This window comes from Vombatus ursinus, unplaced genomic scaffold, assembly GCF_900497805.2.
Source record: "Vombatus ursinus unplaced genomic scaffold, bare-nosed wombat genome assembly UNPS02009205.1, whole genome shotgun sequence".
Classification (NCBI taxonomy): domain Eukaryota; kingdom Metazoa; phylum Chordata; class Mammalia; order Diprotodontia; family Vombatidae; genus Vombatus; species Vombatus ursinus.
This window is the reverse complement of record NW_020948983.1, coordinates 22890832-22916762: the sequence shown is the minus strand read 5'-3', so window position 1 is coordinate 22916762 and position 25931 is coordinate 22890832. Positions and strand designations below refer to the sequence as shown.

Here is a 25931-nt window from a genome sequence, read left to right as displayed (position 1 = left end):
CCTAATTTATTCCACTGATTGACCACTCAATTTCTTAAACAGTACCAGATTATTTTGATAATTACCACTTTATAATATAGTTTGAGATCTGGTACATCTAAGCCACAATCCTCCACATTTTTTCCACCAATTCTCTTAATATTCTTGACCTTTTATTCTTTCAGATTAATTTTGTTATTTTGTTATTTTTTCTAGTTCTACAAGATAATTTTTTGGTAATTTGATTGGTATGGCACTGAATAAAAAGACTAATTTAGGTAGAATTGTCATTTTTATTATATTGGTGCAGCCTACGCATGAGCAATTAATATTTTTCCAATTGTAGCTCTAGTTATTTAAAAACAAAGGAAAACATGCCTGTGCTATTTCTAGAATCCCTTTGGAAAATAGCATTTGGTAGAAGCAACGTGTTAAAAAATAAACAACTTTAGTAAAATGTTTAATATCATTTATAAGTCTGGGGTACTACTATAGTTTGTAATATATTCAATTCAATTTGATTAGAAATTTCATCAAAAATATCTTCCATTTGCCACCAAATGATTTTCTGCATTTGTGCTCCTGATTCATAATGTTACCAAAAATGTATATATACTATTGATTTGTGCTTTCAAAACACTTTTTATGGGGTAGGCAATTAGGTGCCTACTATGTGCTTCAAGACACTTTTCAAAGGCTGGGGATACAAAGACAAGAAAGAAAAATATTCCCTGCCCTCAAGTACTTTACATTGTAGGAGAAAAATGTCAACACAGCAAGATAAGAATAAACACGGTAATTTCAGGAGGAAGAAGGCATTGAAAATAGTGGTGACCAAGACTGGATTCACAGAGAACTGGGAACCTGAGCTGAGTCTTAAAGGAAGCTAGGGATTGGAAGAAGTAGAGGTAAGGAATGAATTCCAGCAATATAGACTGAACAGGAGACAGGAAATGGAATGCTGAATTTGGGGAGTACCTAGTAAGCTAAATGTATGAAGAGGAACAATGTGAAACGAACTCTTTTTTTTCCTCCAAGTTCACTTTGATGTTGTTGTTGAGTGGTTTTTCAGTCATGTCAGACTCTTTGTGACCCCATTTGGGGTTTTCCTGGATAATGGAATGGTTTGCCATTTCCTTTTCCATACCATTTTACATATGAGGAAACCGAAGCAAACAGGGTTATATGACTTGCCCAGGGTCACACAGCTACTAAGTAGTTAAGGCCAGATTTGAACTCAGGAAGATGAGTCTTCCTGTCTCTAGGCCTAGTGCTCTATCCATTGCACTACTTAGCTGCCCAAGTTCACTTTGCATCTCACTAATTCTCTGCACTGCTTTTTAAAATACCTGTTGTGTGCTAGGCAATGTACTAAGCCAACAATGTCTAATAAATTAAGTTTGTCTTGAATAGTCCAGTATCCTGGGATTTTTGTAACTGGAAGGAACCTTAGAGGGCATCGAACTTGATCTCTTCCTTCTACACATGAGGGATATGAGCCCCAAAGAGTTAAATCCCCTCAATTCTTAAATCTATGATCCTGATCCTCAGTAGGATATAAGCTCCTTTAGGTAAGAAGAGTTTCATTTGTTGTCTTTGTATCCCCCTAGGTGGGTGCAAGGAATACAATAAGTGGCTCAATAAATGTGTCTTAAATTGAAATCTAAAATGATTGGTCCAAGGTCATAAAGGTAACAAATGGTACAAATAGCTTGAAATCAGGTTTTCTGACTCCAGGGCCGGTGTTCTTTTCACTATACCATGCAACCTACGTTAATTCACAGTCTAAAATTGAAGTGAAAGTATCAATTATACATATTGAAGGTAAACACGGTAGTTATTAAGTGATGCACTTAAAGGGAACTAATTATATGTGTTGTACCACAAGACAACACAATAACAAAGATTCCTCCTTCCTCTCAATAGACACTTGAAAGCAAGAGGAGTTGATACAAGTTAAATAAAGTGAAACCATTTACAGCTATTTACCATGAGTGAGAGCCCTGCTAAAAGTTGTTACACCATAAAATCTTCTAGCCATTTTTTTTAGTATTGTGCTTCTGAGAGGTATCAAAATGCTCAAATTATCATTCACTTGGATATTGTTGCCTTAAATCAACTCTCCTAGGGTAACCCTCTAATCTTGAACATTCTATTCAATGTGAAAGTAATGGTCAGTAAGGAAGTAAAAAGCTTTCAATGTCAGTTTTTCTATTGATAACTGGAAGATAACAAGGCTTAATTTTTTAGACTATATTTTAAATTTTTCTCATGATTCGACTGCTGCTGCTAATCACTGGCTGTTCTGCAGAGCCAGTATAAAATTCCAAGATTATCTTTTTTGTTTTATACTTCAACATGGAATTTTAAAAAACTTTTAAGACGGCGAGCCATGGCAGAAACAATTAAGTCAGGTGAGAAAAAGAACTAGGATTTTAATATTGCCAATAAAAGTAGAATATGACAAATGCATTTCCTTAGTACAGGTTATCTCAAACATCTAAAAAAATGGCAAAATGAGTAAAGAAACTGAATTAAATTTTATTTACTATCCATTCATGTTCCAGTCATCTGGATCTTGTTTTACATCTGAGAATTGGATCTCTCCTCTCTCACACTGTACCCTACATGAACTCAAAATTCACAACTGAATGCATGCATGCACGTAGAATGGATCTTGGCAACTGCACATGAGGTCCTCATTTGAAAATACAGTCTTGGGAGTCCCTTTTTTTTTTTAAATAAAGACTATATAAACCATAAATGTATATTTAATCACATGCAATTGGTGCAACCTCACACAGTCTGTCTTCCCCACCCCAAATCTGCCCAGCTGCAAAATGTATGGTTGAGCAATTTCAATGTATGTCATCCTTTCATTTACAAATTTAACTGACATCCATTTATTATAGAATTGCAACAGGTCCAATTGGGGCACAGCCTGACTCCACAGCAGGTCTCATTTATACTGCACCGTGCAGTTTATTAAGTATTTTCCTTACAAGGCCTTGGGAAGCAAATAGTTGAAGCACTACTGCATTTTTACATATGAGAAAATAATCTTTAAGAGGCTAAGTTACCTACCCTCAATCACATAGAAAATAAGTGTTCAAATGAAACTCAAAAACCAAGTCTTCAGACACTAAGTACTAAAAAAAAATTCTTTTCTAAAACTGCAATTAAAAAGTATTAATTAAATGCTTCCTGTGTGCCAGGCATTTTGCTAGGTACTAGGTACAAAGCACAAAAATTGAAAAAATCCCCATTTTCAGAGCTAATGGGGGAGACAACAAAGGTGCGAGATATATATATATATATATATATATATATATACTGTAAATATGTATGTATATATGAACTTAACAAAATGACAAATTTTAATATTTCATCATACAAATAGCAGAAAATAGTACTGTATATTAATCTACAAAACTTCTATTAAGTAAAGGTTATTTTTAAAGTGTATGTTAAATTTTAAAAAATAACAAAACAGCTCTGCTTATCTGTGCCCCCTTCTGAGCCTCTTGCTACTCTCTTTGTGAATTTTAAAATGTTTCATTAACTCTTTTCTTTTTTTTTTCCATCACTACCACTAACCACCAGCTCCTGGCACATATTCTCTCCACACCCTAAATAGAAAGTGTCCCTTGTAACAAATAAGTGTAGTCAGACAAAACAAATTAATACATTAGTTGTGTCTCAAAATGTCTCATTATGTACCTATAGACTATCACTTTTTTATTCTCTGTTGGGGTGGGGTGGTGATCATGCTTCATCATTAATATTTTGAAGTTATATAGCATTGATCAGTCATTATTATTCATTTGAAATTTTTTTTATATTTTGATAGCTAAGATTTCTTCATTTAGAAATGCCTATTCACATTCTATGACCACTTATCTACTGGGGAATCACTCTTATTTTTATATGTTTGTATTGATTCTCTATATAATTTGAATATTACACTTTAATCAGAGGAATTTGCTATGAAGATTTCCCCCTACCTCCCTTTTTTGTTCCCTCCTGATTCTAACTATATTTTGCTTGTGTGGAAGCTTTTCAAAATTTTATGCAATCAAAATTCTCCATTTCATTTTTTTGTGATTATCTCTATTGCTTATTTAAATAAGCATTCACCCCCATTCTCACCCCAAGACAGAGTTGTAAAAGGTAGCTCCTTCTTTTGTCCTCCAATTTTTTTATTATGTGATGTGATAGGATATTTATGTCATTTATCCATTTGATATTTATTAAGGTATATGGCATAAAATGTCTGCCTAGCCCTAATTTCTGCCAGACTGCTTTCCAGTTTTCCAGGCAATTTTTATAAAATGACAATGGATGAGGTCACCAAGGACTTAGGACAAAGCACTGGAAAACACCCACAGCTTGGGAGTGTGTCACAGATGATAAGCCAGAAAAAGAAATAGAAGAGTAGTTAGACTGGATGAGAAGCAAGAGAGAGTAGTGTTACAAAGACCCAGAGAAGATAGAACATCCAAGAAGAGAGGAGAACAGTGTAAAGTGCAGACATTGATCAGGGTACAAATTTAGTACCCAAGACCCAAAAGCAACTGAACGTAGTAGTGCAGAGTTTGAGAAACCCAAACATACCAACTGTTGGAGTAAGGATTTTGTAAATAACTCACAGATCTATATAGCAAGCCCAGAATGTTTGTGAACTTCAGTCCTACAACTTCAATTGCCTATTGGGCATTTCAAATGACATCCCAGAGATGTTTCAAACTCATTGTGTCCAAAGCAGAACTCCTTCTCAAACCCACACTTCTTCCAAACCTCCTGATTTCTGTGATGGTGAAAAATACTACCATATTTCCCATCTCTCAGATTCAGCAACTCAAGTCTTTTCCTCAACTCCTTATTCCCCTTCACTCTTCAAATCCAATCAGTTACAAATATTGCTGTTTCTACCTCCATAACATCCATGGTGTCTGAGCCCTTTCTTTTATTCATACAGCTATCACCTTAATTGATGCTCTCATCATCTCCAATGTAGATTATTGAAACAGCGTCCTTCCAATTGGACTCTCTGCCTCCAATCTATCTTCTAGACTGCTGACAAAATTTTTTTTAAGTGTAGGTCTGATCATATCATCACTCCTAGCGACATGGCATCAGTAAACTCCAGTGACTTTCTTTTGCCTAAGATCAAATAAAACCTCTTCTGCTTACCTTTTAAAACCCTTCATATTCTGGTTTCAACCTATCTTTCTCACCTCAGTGCACACTATCCTCCTTCTTGCATACTATGATATTACTAAATCAGCACACCATCTTCAATCTTAGTGACTTCATTTTGGCTTGGCTGTTACACATGGTAGACCCCTAATAAATGTTTGATTATTTCAACTTTTCTATTTTTAACCAGTATCAAATTATTTTTACGATTATTGTTTTATATTTTTAAATCTATTACTATTAGGTCCACTTATTCCTATTTTTCTTTATTATTTCTCTTGACATTCTGGTTCTTTTGTTCCTCCGGATGTATTTTGTTGTTATTTTTTTGTCTGTCTATTGATCCCTTAGTAAGCTAATCAGTATGGCATTAAATCTACAGAATTAAACTGGGTAGCATTTGTATTGTTATTATATTGCTACTGCCTAGCCATGAGCAATTAATACCTCTCCAATTATTTAAGTTTTCCTTTATTTCTGTAATAAGTATTTGTAACTGTATTTATACAAGTCTTGAGTATATCTTGGCGGGTGCACTCCCAGATACTTTATACATTCTGCAGTCATTTCGAATGAATTTTATTTCTTTTTAATGGGTTTTGTTAGTAATATTAATTTTCTCCAATAGCATATAAACTCACTGGATAATGGACAAAAGTCATACATGAAGAGTGACAGTAGCTAAATTAACGTTTGTAGGTGCTCTGAAACTCACTTGATTCCCAATATTTTTGCCTCCTTTCCTATCAATTTGTCACTGACACCGAAGAAGCAAAAGACAGTCTCAGAGGTCACAGGGGGCTGAAAGATGTTTTATACTATATTATCTTTTTCGTTAGTCACTACCACAGCCAAAGCCAGTTTGGTAGAACTTGGCAAACTTTGTGCTATGTTGGCATAGACCTTAAGAAGCCAGGACCACTTTCATTCCAGAGGGAATAGGGCCTTTTGTGGACATGTGTGGCTACAGGTACAATATACGATAAAGAATACACTACAGGAGAAGTGAAGTAGTGAGGTGACTTGCCCAATGTCACACAGCATCACATATAAGCTGTTTAATGGACAGATGCCAACATAGAGGGAAATCTCTGGTGCAGGGGATATTAATCTTTTTTGCCTGTCCTGAACACTTTTGGCAGACTGGTGAAACCAATGGAATCTCTTCTCAGATTAATGTTTTTAAATTCATATAATAAAGTACAGAATGTTACACAGGAAACCAGAGAAATATAGTTATCAAAGTATTTTTAAAATAAATAAACAAGTTCACAGATGTCAAGTTACGAACCCCTGCTCTAGCAGCACGCCATAGAGTTGGGGGTTTTTGTTTGTTTTACTTGGCCTTCACCTAACCAACATTTTCATTAAGAATTTGGATGAAGACGTAGCTGGCATGCTTATCAAATTTAGAGATGACACAAATCTGTGGGATACTAGTAATGCGCCTGCCAACATCCGGGATTCAAAAAAATTCTAGGAGCCTAGAATGAAGAATCCAAAATTATATGATGAAAATTAATAAGGAGAAAAGTAAAGTTCTGTTCTATTCTTAAAATAAACTGCACAATTTCAGAGTGGGCAAAACTTGATCTTGGAAGTAGTTCACATAAAGAAAACATGATGGTTAAAGCTAACCATAAAGTTCAGTATAAGCCAAGAGTGTAACATGGCTGATAAAAAAGATGATACAATCTTAGGCTACATTAATAAGATTAATATCTTAAAAAGGGAAGTAATATTAATGACTTTCTTATCATTAGAGTCATTCAGCAGGGGCTAGATTTCAATGAATCTTGAAGAAAAAATTCTTAACTTTACCACTGTGTAAAAGGGTAGATTGGATGACTTCTAAGATTTTTGTAAGCCCTAAGGCTTTAGAATGTTACATATTAAGATAATTCCATTTGCATCTATTCATTGACACTAAGTAGACTCCTTGTTCATATATCAGAGAATTCTAGATCCATGCGACTTACATTATGTTTATCACATTCACTGATATTTTTATCTCAATGTTTAATTTTAGAAAACAAGAAGACCAATTGAAAATAGACCCTATTAAATTCAGGCAGAAACTGTATGAACATCTAATCAATGAAGCATTTAGCCCTCACATTTATGTTCACAGGCCAGTTCTTACAGTATTTTACATTCATATCCAATATAACATTGTTTCAATCAATAATGTTTATTAACAACAACAATAATAACATTTATATAGTATTTTAAGGTTTACAAAATGCTTTCCTCATAATAAATTGATAAGTTAGAGACTGGAAGTAACATTACCCCTATATTAAATATGGGGAAACTAGAGTTCAAGTGGTCAAGTGACTTACCCAGGGTCACATAGCTAATATCTGAGCTGGAATTAGAAACCAGATCTTCTAAATGGGGGAACAGTGTTTTTTTCCCCACATTAATATCATTAGCAGATTATTAACAAATCTCACTATAAGAACACTGGACTCTGCTTTAATGTTGTTCTCTTTTAGTCAATCATCAGAAACCAGACCAGCCTACCCAGCATGACTCACTTGAGACCCTTCTGTGCTCAACATTTCCAGCAGATTTCTACATGGCACTCCCTTTTATCTATCCCTCTCCTATGTCTCAGGCTACCCAGAATGTTTTGCACTTAGCTATCTACATTTGGCCCAGCCCTAGACTTGGCCATCTTTCTCTCCATTCTTGCTGCCTAGCACACTCGGCATCATAAAAGGCTGAGCTGTTCTAAGTTCTTAACTGGTCTCTTTTACTCCCTCTCTGGGCCTTTCCACTTAACTCCACTAATGCTTCTCCCCACCATGGACAATACCAGCCTAGGAAGTGTCTTCCTCTAATGACCACAATCACAGAATTTTCAAGCTGAAACAAATGTTACCAACCCTCATCCTAGTTCAATAATTACCTAAAAAATAACCTCAACAACATATTTGACAAGTGGCCATCCAACATCTATATGAAAGCCTCAACTGAGTGGAAGCCCACTGTTTCCTGAGAAAGCCTACTCTACTTTGGAATAGCTCAAATTGTTAGGAAGTTTTCTCATTCCATCACACCTAATTTTTTTTCTTTGTAACTTCAACCTGTTGTCCCTAGTTCTGTCCACTGGGGTGAAACAAAAGAAGTCTAATCCCTAGTTCATATCACAGCCTGTTAGACACTTGAACACAGCTAACAAGGTCCTGTCTGTAGGTGTTCTTCTCAAGGATAAACATCCCCCCAAGTTCTTCAACCAACTCTCATATGGCACAAACTGAAGGGCCTTGACCTTTCTGGTTACTCTGCTCTGGACACTCTCAGTTTACCTATGTCCTTCCTAAAGTGTGGAGTCCAGTACTGAACACACTACTAGAGATGTAGTCTGTTCATTGTAAAACACAGTACCTCTTGATTCCTCTCTTAATATAGCCTCAGATCACATTAGCTTTCTTGGATGCCATTCTGCCCTCCTCATTTATATTCAGCTTGTATACTCCCCAGGCCTTTTGCAGATGAATTGCCCTCTAGTCACATTTGCCTTATCTTTCACTTGTGAAGCTGATTTTTTTTTAAACCTAACTGTAGGACTTCACACTTATCTCTATTTAATTTCACTTCATTTGTTTAGTTCAATGCTCCAGCCTGTCAAGATCTCTCTGAATCATTCCTCAATGTATTAATTATCTTCACAAGTTTTGTGTCATCTGCAAATTTGATAAATTCTATTCAAATCGTTGATAAAAGTGTTAAACAAAACTGCCTGAAACACAGATACCTAGGGTGATCTGATGGCTTCTGATTCCAAGGCAATCAGCCATTCAGTCAGATAGTTCTGAATTCCCATCATTACATGATTTCCTAAACTCTAAGGAAAACAATATCTATACCATTCCCCTGATCTGTAATTTGGTAAGCTAGTAAAGGAAATAGGGTTAATTTGGCATGACTTTATTCTTATAAATCCATACTGTTGCTCTGATATCACTTATTTTTTCAAGATGTTCATGAATCCCTTTTATCATACTATCTAGAATTTTGCCAGGAATTTAAATCCAGATAAGATACTGTCCCTACTTCCATGGAGCCTATAAACTAAGAAGGGGATAGATGTATACTGAAAAAAATAACACAAATAATTCATGATGAGTACAAGGGAAGTGTTCTGTGAGACAGGAGAAGTGGAGGGAATAGATGAAGCTGCTTACTCAAAATCTAGAGCTCTTCCTACTATACCATGCTGAAAAGGTTGAGATGGTCACTGTGGAGAATGATACAGGAAGTCAATGATAGCAGAACAATGAGAAGGATTGTACATCTGCTCTGGGAATCATTTTCATTGTTGCAACCTAATTTGAACTGTCAGCTAGTAGTGAGGTCTAAGGAAGGAAGAAATAGAAAAAAAAATAGTTACTGTTATTTTTAAAAGCTCAAAGTAACCTGATTCCTTTTTGTACAAAAATAATTTTATTGTTCATCTGATTCTGCTGCCTTCCCCCCACTTCTACCACTCCTAGTACACAACTAAAAAGGGCATCTGAGCATAGATAGCATAAGGCCTAATATACCACTCATTCACTACAGCCTTTAACCAGAAATTAAGTCCTCATATATCTGCCAGTTAATCCTCTCAGCATCCAGAATTGTAAATACATTGTGATGGAAGGAAAAACTTAGATAAGATTGACCACCATCTTGAATTACCTGTTATTCCCCATCATAAAAATATAAAGCTCTCTATATACATTAATCTTCCTATATTAAAATCTAGTTTTTCTTTTACTAAAAGGGTATACTGACTTAATCAAGACAATGTTCTGAATCCTTGCCTGTTTTCAGAACCCATAATCATAAATGTTCTGAAGTTTCCTCCCACAGCCAGTTTCCAGCTGGGCCCAGAAGCGAACGTGCCAAAGGCTGTTCTCATGGTGTCCCTGACCTCCTCCTCCAGGACAAAGAGAAAATATGCAAAACTTGCTGTTCTCATGAGTTTTCCAACTCATATAGAGAGGAAGAAAAGTGTTAGATAATCCACGGCTGTGGCCCTAAAGCGCTAGTCCTGTCCAGACAGCTGGAAGAACTGTCTCATAGTCCCAACACACAGAGACAGTGCCAGGGAGAGATGGAAATGATTCCTGAGGCCCCAGGGAAGTACATACATTTATATTCCTTTCCTTTTCCTGTAGTTCAGCCTAAGGAGAGTTGCAATGATGCCTTCTATGATTTAGGAATGTGCTCATTCCATTTGTGCTTACCAGTTTGATGCATTTCTCCCATTGTGTATTTGGAGCATACTTATCCTTTTCAACATAAAAATTACATGAAATGAGAGGGCAGATTGATAGGGGCAACCGCCATATATACATATATATACATATACATATATATATACATATATACACACATATATATACATATATATACATTTATATATACACATATATATATATACACACACACACATTTATATAAATGGTTTTATGTATTCTAATCACCTCCTAACTGAATATTCTACTTCCTGATCCCAACCTGGGACAGAGCTGTCAGTTACTTTTACTGCTTATAATAAGTCAATCACTGAGAAAAAGTTCTACACATTTCCTGAGAGCACAAAGAGCCCTAGAATCTTTTGTGAAGGAACAACAGGGAAACAACTAATGATGTTCTATTAACTTTCCGTGGGAATCTTATATACAACTAGCTCATCTAAAAATTATTTGGAACATTGCAAAATGATATGGCGTATGAATGAAGCCCGTCTCCTCCAAAGGGAAGGTTGATCAAATGAACGGCTGAATAAGCTCAAAATAAGAAAAAATGTAATAGTTAAAATTGGGATCTTGTAGAGGATATGAATCACGAGATTGCAGCATGTTAGGGAGACAAAGTGGTAGAGAAGATAGAGCGCACACATGCTATATTCCACAACATTATAATGAATGATGTTCATAATAATGACCCTGAATCATGAGGAAAATAGTAAAATTCTCTTCAGTAATGCAACCCCTGATCATATCATTCATTCTACTGCTCAAAAAACATCAATAACCTCCCATTTCCTACTGAACAAATCTATGTTCCTTAGATTAAAATTCAATTTCTCCATAACCTGGCTCCTACCTACCTTTCCAGCTCTGTCTCACACTCTTCTCTTTTAGAAAGTCTACGCTCAAATCAAGCTCAACTATTCACCACTGCCTGAATATCACCTTATTTCTATTTTATAGGTATTTGTATATGTCAGTATATGTATATGTTTATCTATACAGCCAGATTACAAATTCCTTAAAGGCAGTGATTGTTTTCACTTTTATGTCTGTGGGCCCAGCACCCAGCACAGTGCTTGGCATATAGTATGCACTTAACAAATGCTTACTGATTGAATGATTGGCTGTATTTTCTCATGATATTCTCTATTTCCAAAATACCCTCCCTCCATCATATTCTATCTTTGTTCTACTGACTTTTACCCATTCTTCAAGTCTTGGTCAAATGATATCTTCTCCATTAGACCTTTCCCAACTCCTAGAACCAAAAGTGATCTCTTCAGCATCTTCTTACATAGCACTTTGCACTTGTAAGCAGACATTACAGTCTGCTGTTTTATGTTTGTTTGTAAACATGTGTTCCGCCCTCCCCCACCCAAGATTGTAAGTTTTTTGACACCAGGAACTGTTTTAATTGTATTGCTATTTGTGTGTCTTTAGCCCTAGTACAGTACCCTGAACAAAGCAGGATTTCAATGGAATACTTGCTTGCTTAAGTGACAGTGAAGAAGTAGGATTTTAAAAGACATATGCAAAATATCGAGTCAGGGTTTCTTCTCTTGACAACTGATTGTTCATAACCTTAGACTATTTATCAATTGGGGAGTGGCTCTTATTCTCATAAATTTCAATCAGGTCCTTATCTAGTTTGGAAATAAGACCTTTATCATATTGCAAATATTTCCCCAGTAATTTGTTTTCTCTTTCAATCTGAGCTTTATTGATTTTTTTATGCAAAACATTTTTAATTTTATGTAATGAAAATTCCACTCTGTCCTCTGTTATAGTTTCTATCTCTTATTTGGTAAGTAACCTTTCTTCTATCCATAGATCTGATAGGTAATTTTTTCTATGATCATCCATGCTTCCATAAAACCAATGATGAAGCATGATGTCTACTTCCTGACCGTGAAGTAATGAATTCAAGGGATAAAATAAGCTTTAAAAAAACATGATAAAACAAGGGATTTTGTTTTGCTTGACTAAGTATATTTTACAAGACATTTGTTTGTTTGTTATCAATGGGACGGAGGGGGGAGGGAGAGAAATTAAATTTCTCTTAATTAAAAAAAAAATAATTTAAGAAGTCTTGGGAATTTAGGTTCGTAGGTTACCTGTCCTGAGAGCAATTTTCTTCAGCAGAGGTAACTCTGCCATTACTTAGCAAAATGTACCGTCTTGGCCAAGTTGTGTCCTTATAAATTCACCGTCCTCTACCAATGAACATTTCATGAAAGTGAACATTCCTCTGTTTTCTTTTTTTTGCCAGGAAGGGTGTGAGCTTAGAATTTAGGTTGGGTTTGTTCTGAAGGGTTTTTATAGGCTTAAAAGATCTTGGAAAGTTTTCAACCTCATGAATTCATATTTAATTCACATTTTAAAAAATACAGCTCACTCTGCTAACTTCACAGCCAAAATGCAGTACATGACAAAGGTCAGAAATAAGTAATAGCTGTGAACTCCCAGTAGGCTTGTGCTTGAGTGGTTTAAATCAGACTCTGACCCTGAAACTGAGGACTGAATTCAATCAGTTGAATCCTAGTACCATTAACAATGACTCACTTGAATTGTCTGAACCACTTCAAGTCCTCTTTCTGAGGACAACGTCTTTAATTACAAGGATTTAAGACAAAATTAATCAATCCACAAGGGCTTAGCATTCCTGTTAGGTTGTACTGTGAAGGGCACTGTGTACAGGTCTAGGGGATTGGTAGTCCTGCTATCCTGTCAGTGAGTTAATAAATATTTATTAAGTACCTACTATGTACCAGGCACTGTGCTAAGTGCTGGAGATACCAGGAAAAAAAGGGCAAAAGACAGCTCTTGCCTTCAAGAAGCTCACAACTTAATGGGGGAGATGAGAAAACAAGCTATATTAAGGAGAAAAAAAGGGAAATAATTAAGAGAGAGAAGGCACTAGAATTAAGAGGGCTTAATTGATAAAGGGTTCCCATAGAATGTGGGGTTTTATTTGGAGCTTACAGGAAGCTCTGGAAACCAGTAGGTGGAGATGAGGAGGAAGACTATTCCAGGTATGGGGGACAGCCAGAGAAAATGCTCAGAAACTCTGAGGCATGTGGGGTATTATGTTGAAATCTGGACCACGTATTTTAAAAAGGGAATTGATCAACTAAAAAATGTCCAGAGGATGGCAACCAGGACAATAAGGGTCTCAGGTTCATGCCATACAATGATTGATTAGAAAAACTGGAGACTTTGAACCTGAAGAAAAGAAGACTTGGGGGAAGGAGGAAAGATAGATGGCTCCAAGTACTGCTCTTGTGGAATGTGTACTAAACTTGTTCTGCCTGGCCCCAGGAGGCAGAACTAGTAGCAATGGGTAGAAATTCTGGAGAAGCTAATAGTAGCTCTAAGTAACAAACATTTTCTAATATGCTGAATTTGAAGTGCTAGTGAACCCATGGCTGGAGAGTCCTGTAGGCAATCAGATATATGGATCTACAGCTCAAAAGAGAGGTCAGAGCTAGACTAATGACAGAGATATGGAAGTCATCTGTGTTAAAGTATCTAGGCAGCACAGTGAATAGGGTATTAGTCCCCGAGTCAGGAAGACTTAAGTTCAAATCCAGCTTCTCACATTATTTATGTCACCTTGGGCAAATCTCTTAACCTCTGCCTTAGTTTCCTCAACTGTAAAATGAGAATTATAGCACTTATCTTCCAGTACTGTTGTGACAATCAAGAAAATATTTGTAAAGGGTTTAGTACAGTGCCTGGCACATAATAGGCACTATATAAATGCTAACTTATTATCATCATTATTTTCATTATTATCTTTTAACATGTAGGAGGGAATGAGATAGTTGAGGGAGAAAATAAAGAGATGAAAATTACTCATTAGGCACTTAACAAATGTTCGTTAATTAAATTAACTTGATCTTCTTGGAAATCTTTGTAAAATGGTTTAAATGCTTCCTTGTCTTACTAAATAGTACAGCAAAGATGGTTTAACCCTTTCTTTGTGTTTACATATCAATATTATGACTGTCACTGATTGTCTCGTGATATGAATATAGATGTACATATAGATAACAGCAGAAAGGGACTGGATACACTGATATAATGGATCAATAAAGGAATGAAAAATTTTGGTTAGAGTTCACTCCCTTCTCCACCACCTTCTTAGCCTACTAGAATTCCCTTCCCAGCAGCAAGATTTTCCTACCACCTTGCTAAGAGACTTCATCATCAGCAAGCCTTTTCTTCCAATCAAACCAACCTTCCCCTCACAGGATCAGATTTTGGTTTAAAAAAAGGGGGGGGGGGTGTTCTGTCTCCAGACATGTTGCAGATGTGTTCATGATCCTCCAAGATGCACTGGAACTTGCTTTCAGGACTTTCTGGTGCTAGTTAGTTCCTGGTCATTCATATTGTTCTCATAAAGGTGAAGTGTAGGATGTAGAGGTACATAAGCTACTGGGTCAGGCTAGCACAGCTGTCTTTCTGGGGGAAAAAAACCCAACAATCAAACTAATCATTGAATGAAAGACTGAAGCCTTTTTCTTCCAAGTGACTTGCCCTCTAGAAAGTTGATGGTCATATTGACTTGCTAGCACCATTCAAGACATCTATGATTTTTGTAACACTAATAAATGGTCCTTAGCCACCTCATTATCAGTTTGAAATTGCCTTCCCTCTGTGATTGACCCCAATTTGCCCTGTATTCATCTTCTTTATACAGGGTTGTTTGCAGGTTGTTTGCCCCCATTAGAATGTGTCCACCTTGGGAGCAAGGGTCATGCTTTCAGCTTTCTTTGTATCCCCAGTGGTTAGCATGATGCCTAGGACACAATAATCTTGAATAAATGTTTGCTGACTGACTGATCCACTCCTTTATCTTTCTAGATCTTAGTCTATAGATGAGGTATGGAAAAGCAGTATCCCTTCCAATTTCAAGAATTTGTGGTAGGCTGTTTTGGGGAGTACATGCTACAAAGTTATTATCATCATGTAGCACAAATGGAACACCATGTCACAATTTAACAAGCATTTACTAAGTACCTACTATGTACACTGTCCCTTGCTAGGGACTGGGGGAACACAGGCAAACATTATACAGTCCTGTGCTCTAGGAGCTTAATATCTAGTGGGAGAAAAAGAGCACATGCGTAAATAAATATAAAGACAACTGAGGATGGGGATAATGACTAAGGAAAAATAGGAGGTGGCATCTGAGTTAAACCTTGAAGGAAGACAAGGATCTCCTCTAATTTTCCCTCAATATTTTCACTTTTAGCAAAATTCCAAGTACAAGTAAAAATTAAAATTACATTTACAGTCATTTAACAAGTTTGAAAATCCTGTATGATAAAATTTCTTGTGAAATCTCTTCATATTCACAATAACATGCCACCTGAATCCAAACAGTAGGCAGGATCCCAAGGAACATGCTACCAGATACTCACTGAGACTGACTGATTTGCTCTGTTGTGCCTCAATTTAATGGACACATGGCCCTACTCAACCCCCATCCCCTGCTCTCCACTAAATTTAGTACTAAAAACTCCCAGCTTGCCGGCTATGGAACTCTGGTTTCACTTGTAACTATGGTCCCCTTTCTGTAGCTCCCTTCATGACTGTGGACTGTGGATTTTTATCTATGACTGCTTTTTGCCAATCCCAGGGAAGATTCATGAGATGACTTCCTCTCAAAGTCATGTGCCCTATGCCACCTTTTTCTTTTCTGAGAGGGAAAGGTGGGGAGCAAGAGACATATAGAGAAAGACAGAGATAAAGAAACAGAGACAGAGATGGGGGGCAGAAGGGAGGGAGAGAGGGAACATAAACAGTTGGGTATATCTCCCAGCATGTATTTCATAACTGGGGTTTCTCTAATCAGCAGGATGCCTCATAGCCTCTTTCTTTTTTTACTTCCCTTTTTCTTTCCTTCTTTCCTTCCTTCCATCTGGCTAGTTCTCCTTCCTGGTTATTCACCCCGTATTTCCATGCAAGTGTGGCCTCTCTTGATACCTCTGGTCCCCTTATCAACAAAAGCTCTCAGAGGATTTGCCTGTTCCAGATACAGAACTTCTCCAAAAGGAACTTGTTTCTTTTAAAGAGACAATTTCACTTTTCCAGTTGCCAGTCTCAGTTAAATCAACTTTTTAAATATTTGTAGCAGCTCTTTTTGTGGTATATAAATGTAATGGAATACTACTGTACTATGGTACAATACAAGAAAAGATGAGCAGGCAGATTTCAGAAAATCCTGGAAAGGCTTACGTGAACTGATGCTGAGTGAAGTGAGCAGAACCAGAACATTGTACACAGTAACAGTAACATTGTACGATGACCAACTTTGATAGACTTAGCTCTTCTTAATTGCAAAAGACTCATAATGGAAAATGTTATCCACATCCAGAGAAAGAACTATGGAGTCTGAATGCAAATCAAAGCATACTATTTTCTCTTTTGTTTTGTTTTTTCTTTTTCGTGGTTTTCCCCTTTTGTTCTGATTCTTCTTTCACAACACCATTAATGTAGAAATATGTTTAATGTGATTGTACATGTATAGCCTATAACAGATTGCTTGGGAGGTGAGGGAGAAAAAAATTTGGAACTCAAAAATTTTAAAAAGTGAATGTGAAAGCTATCTTTACATGTAATTAGAAAAAAAAATAATATTAAGTGAGGGAAAAAAAAGAAATTAACTTTTTAAACATAAGACAAGGTAGATTTTCTGCAGCCACAGCCCCTAGGGAATATAATATATAGGAAGACCAAATCAAGCTTGCTTTTAAAAGGCTGAGGGCTGGTTACTAAGTATGGCCTCCTTTAGATAAAATACAAAACAGCAAAAGTAGCAGCACTCAGAGCAAGAGTCAATCAGACAGGATCTTTCCTCTTGAGTTCTCTACTGCTGTATAGTAGATGGAAAGGCAGCCACATGAACAATGCAACATGTTTATTTAGATGAGTTAACCAGGAAAACACTTGCCAAACTCATTGCACCCCATGCCAAGTAAATGTCAGAGCTCAAAAGACTGATGTTTTTGCAACAATGATTGCAACTAATCACAAAGTTTACTCTCTCTCATCCTAACAGCTGCTGACTATGTAGCCACATTTTATAAGAAAGGGAATTTATGGGAACCATTTCCTCCATAGAGCAAGATTTGAGCTGCCCCAGATAAGCATTTGTGTCAGCTTCTGAGGAAGCTTCTACTCTTTTTTAATACTGTTTTTACAAGAGTGGCCTGGCCAAAAAAGCACTCAATGATGGCTGTTAACTCACCATGGCCCATTAAATTCCATCAAGGCATTAATAACATTGAGTTACATTGAAATCATGCTTTATCTGTGTCAGCTTAAAGAAGGTTCTAGTTCCAATGCCAAATTCCAGAAGGTGAGTGGTCTTCCAATCAGAAGTCATTCAGTCTGAGGTCTCACCCACTAGTGCCTTATTTGATCTTCTGCTTTCCAATAAGAGGTATCCATTTAGAAGAGCCCTTCCAATCAAGGATGAGTTGCCTGGGCTAGAATCCAAGAAACTCCTGCATTGTTGGTCTGTTTTTTATGTCTTCCAAGGAAATGATAAGCTCCTTGAGGACAGAAGTTTCTTTGTATTCCCTACAATGATCAGCAAAGTGCTATGAAAGAACATGGTAAGTAGTTAATAAAAAAAAAATCATTTCTAACATGTGACCAGCCCTGCCTCTTTTCATTTTTCAACTGTCTAATCAGATATTTATTTATAAGGTCTGTTAGATTGCTTCTTGAGCTTAGGTCATCATCCAAAATATGCTACACCTTTTCTGTGTCTCTCTATTACCCTTTGGGTCTCCTGAAACCTAGATTTCTTAGAGATTGTCCAAGATTAACAGTCATAAGTGCAATAACACTGGGAAGGTGTGTTATGGGGAAAATAGATTTTTTTGGGGGGGAAGGGGCAATGGAGTTAAGCGACTTGCCCAGGATCACACAGCTAGTAAGTGTTATGTGTCTGAGGCCAGATTTGAACTCGGGTCCTCTTGAATCCAGGGCCGGTGCTCTATCCACTATGCCACCTAGCTGCCCTGAAAATAGATCTTTGTACCAGGTAGCAGCTTAGGATTGTTTAAAAGCACTGTAATCTCTAGTCAGAGGGAATTCATTGAAGATGCCATCTAAAACTGTCTTTTCTACTTTGAGATACCTCTAATTCCTAAGAAATTTTTCTCCCCTTCCATTAAGCTCCAAGTCCATTCTGCTTTCTAGGGCCAAAGAGAATAAATGTAAACCCTCTTCCACACAATGGATAGCCCTTCACATACTTGAAGACAAGGTATCATGGTAGTTGGAAGTCTTTCTTTACCAAGCTAAATCCCACTACATGGTGTGATTTCAAAGTCCCTCACTGATTTGGTTACTTCTACCTTCTACACAATCTCAAAAGTCAAATTGATATTATTAAAGTGCAAGTCTGCTCATATGACTTTCCTATTTAATAAAGCCTAATGGCTCTGTTTGGCATTCAAATTCCTACATAAACTGTCGTCTACCCTACCCTCACCCCCAAATGCACACGTTTCCAGTCTTCTTATATCTTACTCCACTACAATTACTCTGCAATCCAGTGACACTGGCCTCCTTGCTGAACACAACACTTCATCTCCCAATTGAGCATTTTCATTGTCTGTCCCTTGTGTCTAGAACTCATCAGATTGCAATCCACTAAAACCTCCAAATCCTTTTTCTAAGAACTATTATACCACCACTTCTTTCAAAGTTTGAGCTCATAAGACTCATTTTTGAAACTAAATGTAATAATACTTTTATTCCTATAAATTTCATTTTATTTGATTCACTCCATGTTCTAATCTCATTGGATTTTTTGAACTCTGATTTTTGTCACCCAGCATACTAACTGTCTCTCTGAGCTTTGAGTCTTCTGCAAACTTGATAAGCATTGCATCTATATCTTTTACCAAATCACTGAGAGAAATGTTAAAGAATTCAGGGCCAACTAGATCTTTTCAGCATTGCATTGGACTCCTCCTTCCAAGTTGACAGTTAACCTTTAATGACTACACATCGAATCTAGGCATTCAATCAGTTCCAAATCGATCTACTAATTTCACTATTCTAATTTCCCCTAAAGAACAGCAATTAGGACTTTTTCAAATGCTTTGATAAAAACTAGGTAAACTATATCTACAGAATTCTTCTACAGAACTTAATCATTCTAGTAACCATATAGAAATAATGTTAGTTTGGCATGACCTATTTTTGAAGAAGCATGATAAAAAAGAATAACAATAACCCATGATAATAATAATTAACAATAATATAGTTACTACATGCTAATCTCTTTCCAATTATTATATCTGATTCTTACAACAACCCTGGAAGGTAGGTGCTATTATTATCCCTATTTTACAGATGAAGAAACTAAGGCAAACAGACATTAAGTGACTTGCCCAGAGTCACACCAGCTAATAAGTACCTGAGGCTTGATTTGAATTCAAGTACTCCCGACTCCTACTAGAGAAGGAAATGGCAAACCACTCCAGCATCTTTGCGAAGAAAACCCCATGGACGGTATTAATGCACTATGGTCCACAGAGTCACGAAAAGTCGTACACAACTTTATGACTGAACAATAACCAATTCCTGACTCCAAGCCCAGCACTTTACCTACTAAGCCACGCAGCTGCTTGATCCTTTGTGATCACTATTTCATTTCCTAGATGTACAATAACATTCCCTTAATAATATATTCTAGAATTGTGACAGTATTGACATCAGTCTCATTGGTTTATACTTTGCAGACTCGATGTCTCTCAGATTTTTCTCAGATCACTGACAGTGATAGGCTTAGCTTCTCATTTGATAGCTGCTATTGTACCAAGATGCAGCTCTTCCGGATCAGCTAGCATCCAGGGCATCTAGGTAATTTTCTTATGCTCTCCCAACCCTTTTTGGGTATCAATTACCTGTTCTTTGTTTTATCTTTTCTTTTTCAAAGATCATTTTCTTTGACAGAGAAAATAGAAGCCACAGACGAATTGAACAACTCTGCCCCTCTCTGTCATCATTTAACAATGACCTGTCCACCTGAGCAATAGTTCTACTCTTCTTGATTCTGCATTTTTTCTCAATATAGTGCACACGCGCACACACACACACACGCACACACACACACGCACAGACTTTTTATTGGACAACCTTAGCTATTCGCAGTTTATACTAGCCAAACAAGACTATGCCACACTTCTTTATTTTTATACTATTTTTTGTTCTTCATTCCATCCTCAGTATTCTAAAATATAAGTTGTTTGGTGAATTCCACTTTTGAAGCGCTCTAATTATTAGAAAGCTTCTCCCTCACATCAAGTCTAAATTTGCCTCTTAGAAACTTCCACCACCAGCCCCAGTTCAGTCTTCTGCAGCCAAGCAGAACAAATGTAACCCCTCATCTTTCTGCCAGCTCTTCAGGTACTTACGGACAGCTATCACACTCCACCCTCCCCAGTCTTCTTTTCTTCAGACTTAATATCCCCAATTACTTCCACCAATTCTTGAATGACATACATATTATTGAGTCTGGTGGCTTTCCTTTAAGTGTTTCCAGCAGACCACATTTAGGAATTTCATACTAGGAATGCCATCTCCCATAAGAAGGGTAATCCTCTTCCAAATTAGCTTGGAATAGTGTTTTTTCTTAAAATGAAGTTAGTTGTATTACTAGTACGTAGTGGCAAGCAATTGGAATTACCACTGCAGTTTGGGTACATCATCTATGTGAGAATTTCACATGATGTGAAATACTTTTGGAGTCATTTTGGATCATTCGTTTATCTACTTCAGCACTGCAAAATATTGCCAAAGGGGCAAATTTAGTTCTCCTCCACACCCACCTCCATCCTGTAACCAATATGAAGAGATCCCATATTTTATTGGTGTCCCTAGGTAGCGAGTGGCAAGTATATGCATTCAAAGCAATAAAAATACACCCCTTTCTCCATGGTAATATTTGCCCTCTAGATATTTCTTCTTTCTGGGCCTCATTCTTCTTACTGGTAAAATGAAGAGTTTAAACCAAAGTTCCTTCCAGCTCTGAAATTCTATGATCCTAACTTATAAACATAACTTTGCCACCCCTTCAGAAGTCAGTCAATTTGAACCCTGAGCCTTGCTCCCTATCCCCTAACTGCCTCTTAAATACTCACAAGCCCTTAGTGTCCATTGCCAGTTCCTTCATGACATACAGCTGGGGCACTTACATCAGTCCTACCTCCTTACTAAAGCTCCAGTGTGATGAAATTCGCCAGTGACTGTGGCTACAGCAAGGAAGCTGTTGGAACACTAGAAGGAGTGAGATTTTTCAGTAAACAGGTCAGTGCCCTTTTCTACACCCCCCCAAGGAAAAACCCAAAACAAAACAGGTCAGTGGCTCAGCTTCAAGATCAAGACCCTTATGCATAACACAAAAGGGGATACTTTTGCTCAGAAAACTTGCCAAAATCAACCATCTAAAAGATTATCAGAAACAATGGAAAGAATAAAATATTTAGATTATGACAGGGCTAGCAGTGAGATTCTACTCTCCCCTTCCCCTCCATGCAACAGAGAGCCTTAAATAGTACATGTATATACAGACACTGTTTTTAGTTAGAAAAACGTGAGGACTGCTGATGGGATAACATCCAAAACTTATATTTTAGCACAGTTGTCGGAACTAATGATGTTTGTCTCTGACAGGGTATACACAGGGAATAAAGTGGAATAAAGAAGGATTTTCACTTATAAAGTATACAATCTAAGAGGAGAGGCAGAGAAAAGAATTTTGGCTCACCTGACAAATGCCGCTAATACACATATCCAAAGACTCTATGTTGCAGCGAGTTCCATCAAGAACTTTGGGTGCCAATTCCACAACCAAGCTTTGCCCTCGAGCTTGGCACTTAAGGGCACAGGGTGCTGCCGAATCATCGTAGACAGGAAGCCATTCATAGTAGTGGCCTTGGTACTGGACATCATTATAGGCTGAACACTGTTGAGCTCTGAAATCACCAGCATCAGAAGGGCAGTCCTATAATCAGTGAAAGAGTCATGTCATTCCTTCGAGAAACATGCACACTTAAGGATAAAGATGATTCCTTTGAGGCAATGAGGCATGCTGGAGTACTGATCTTGGAGTCGCAGGAGGTCGAGTTTGAATCTTTACTCTAACACTTATTATCATCATGATTTTGACCAAGTCTCTTAACCACAATGGGCTTCAGGTGCATTTTCTATAAAATGAGCAAGTTGGGCTAGATGGCCTCTTAGATCCTTTCTAGTTCTAGATTTCTGAACATATAATCAATCAATCACTCAATCATTTATTAAGCATTTACCAGATACTGTGCTAAGTGCTGGGGATACAAAAAGAGGCAAAAGACAGTCCTTGTACTCAAGGAGCTTACAATCTAATGGGACTTTGGAAAGGCCTGCTACTGCATATGGGCCTCTTTGCAAGGAGATTACCCTCTAAGTCTTTGTATAGAAATGAGATATGATATTACCAGAATCCATTTGACCTTTGATTACTGGTAGCAATATGTTATATTCTAACACTTCGCTTATTCATCATCCATGCTGAAGGAAGGGTTCTAGAGATGAATTTTCAAGACATCTGAGGCTTATCCCCTTTAAACTCTAAAACATGCTGGTTTTTTTGTTTTGTTTTGTTTTGTATTACTATTCTGGATGGAAAGCTCTTATCAAAGGCATTATATACTTGTCTGACTTCTTGGGAAGAAAATAATATTAATAATAACAATAAAAGTAATAACATCAATAATAACAATAGTTAGCATTTCCATAGCATTTTATGGTTTGCAAAGTGCTTTACAAATGTTATCTCATTTGATCCTCACAACAAATCTGTGAAGTCCCTACTATCATTATCCTCATTTTGCAGATGAGGACATTGAGCCTGAGAGAGGTTAAATGACTTTCCTAAGATCACACAGATACGGTCTGAAGCAAGATCTGAACTCAGGTCTTTCTGATTCCATGTCCAGCACTCTATCCAACAATCTTTCTCTTGTGCCACTTAGCTGCAGATTATATTGAACAGGCTTAACTATTTTCCTGATGATTATACTAAATCAGGGGTGGGGAACCTGTGGCCTTAAGGTCATATGTGGCCTTCTAAATCCTTAAGTGTGACATTTTAACTGAATCCAAAGTTTACAGAACAAATCCTAGGATTTGGATTTGAATTCAGTCAAAAGGCTGCACTTGAGGATTTACAAGGCCACATGTGACTTTAAGGCCATAGATTCCTCACCCCTGTACTAAACTGTATGACAGAGATTCTCTTTAGAGCTACTAAGGCATGGGGCTATTTGTCTCTATAATAAAATGGCATAATGATGTTGTGGTTTAAAAATATGACTTCATTTTTTATGTGTCTTCTTTCTCAGCTGTGACTTCTTATTTTTGTCAGTGTGTCTGCCTCTAAATGTTACTCCCTTTCTAATCTGTAGCTTCTGTACTATGGTGGGATGAGAAATTCAATAGTAAACTTATCATAACTTATCATAATCATAAAAATAAAAAGGTTTTGAGTGAGGGCTTGAGAGGCTTGTGAATAAAATGAATGAACCTTCTGGCAACTCAAAAGCGTGCTTTACTTTACTAGTTTCTACAATGTTCTGGATAAGTGAGGTTGATGAAATTAATTCTACCTGAAGCCCAAGGAGACTTTCAAATGTTGGGAACAGACACTTTATAAACCACAGAAAGTAAGCTAAGAGCAAAAAGTAATAAGCATTTTCTTAATCTCAGTTATACTTTTTTGTTTCTATTTCTGGTTTTGTTCCAGAATACAGATAAGTCTAGCATGATTTTCCCCCCAAAACTAAAGCCCTTTTTTTCTTTCATGTAGAAGGACAACATTTCCCTGGAGAAAGTGGCTGAAATAAGAAGCTTCTTAAAACCTTAGATAGTTTTCCAGGTGAAAATTTCCATCAAACATTAAGCTTAACCCAAAACACTAAATTAAGCACAGGAATTGTGATGCATCCCTCTAAAACATTCCTGCATTTCTTAGGTTTTGTTTTTTTTTTTTACAAGAAAGTTACTTTTATGAGTCCCCAACAAAAGATATATTGCATCGATACTTCACATACTAAAGACTTGACTTACAAAGGAAAGCATGTCCAATGTCAAATAGTCTCGGTGCAAGATGGAATGCACAGTCTTCCCAGAATTCTGTCCACACATGGGCTCTCACATCTGGGTTATAACAAACACTGGCTGTATTTTCATTGGACAGAAAAGCCAAAGACCCTAACATGTCATCTAAACTCTTGGGATACTAAATGTCAGACTATAAGGCTGCACCTGAATGATACATCAGTCCCTTCAGGTTGCAGGATTTCACTCCTGGCTGGAAAATATGAATACCCTCATAGATAAATGGACAACAGAAGAAAAGAGTATTGAACTGGGTAGGAACCAGAAATCTAGTTTTAAGCCCAGCCTAAGCCACTAACTTGCTGGGTGATTTTGGGCATGTCACTCCCTTTTCTGGGGCCTCAGTTATAATTCAATTCAAACCAAACCAAATCATTGTAATTCAATATAATGAACACTTAATCACTTGCTAAGTATCCAGTGCTAGGGACAGAAAAACAAAAATCTTCCCTCACCCTAAAAAGTTTCCTTCTTCCCAGGGTAACTAGATATACACAGAGAAGTGATTACAAAATATATAAATAGTAAATACTAAGTATTTTGAGAGGAAAGGTGCTTGGGGAGGAAGAACAATAACAATGAGAGTATCAAGAAAGACCTTTTGTAGACAGCAGGACTTGAGTTGACCATTGGATGTAGGGAGGCATTCCAATAGGTAGAATGGTGGAGGGAAGAAATTCCAAACATGGGGGTTATTAGGTGAGTTTTAAAGTATCTTTAGGATCCAACACACCCTATAATTATCTTGAACATTAAACACTTGTTCTACATCACATGTTTAGCGTTGATGATCTAGGGCACTGCTTTCAGTTTAGAGGGGCTGGGAAAATGAGGCAGGAGCAATGGGGAGCCCACATCTCAACGTAGGACAGTCTAACAGATGCTGCTAAAATAACATTTCCTCAGAGACTTTAACTAACAGAGAAGTTTACAAACACATCTCTTCAGTAAACTGTTTCATGCTAGTTGTGGTTTAGTTGTTTCAGTCCTGTCAGACTTTTCATTACCCCTTTTGGTTTTCTTAGCAAAGATAATGGAGTGGTTTACCATTGCCTTCTCCAGCTTATTTTACAGATGAGGAAACTGAGGCAAATAGAGCTAAGTGACTTGTCCAGGGTCACACAGCTAGCACGTGTTTGATGCCAGATTTAAACTGAGGATGAGTCTTCCTGAGTCCAGGCACAGCACTCTATCCATTGAGCCGCTTAGCTACCCATCTCATACTTAATGACTTTAAATGACAACTAGAGAGTCACAAACTTAGGATCTTAGACCATTGGGTCACAGAGTTAGAGCTAGAAGGGACTTTAT

At 37.1% G+C, this 25931-nt stretch overlaps 1 protein-coding gene across 4 annotated transcripts in view; it reads right to left on the bottom strand.

Moving 5' to 3' along the window:
- Positions 1–25931, bottom strand: part of ADAMTSL3 (ADAMTS like 3) — a 578319-nt gene that overhangs the window by 273521 nt on the left and 278867 nt on the right. For all 4 annotated transcript variants that reach the window (XM_027851959.1, XM_027851956.1, XM_027851957.1 and 1 more), the window contains exon 6: positions 22228–22464. In XM_027851959.1, coding sequence (XP_027707760.1) covers positions 22228–22464 — 237 coding nt within the window. The remainder of the gene's footprint in view (positions 1–22227; positions 22465–25931) is intronic.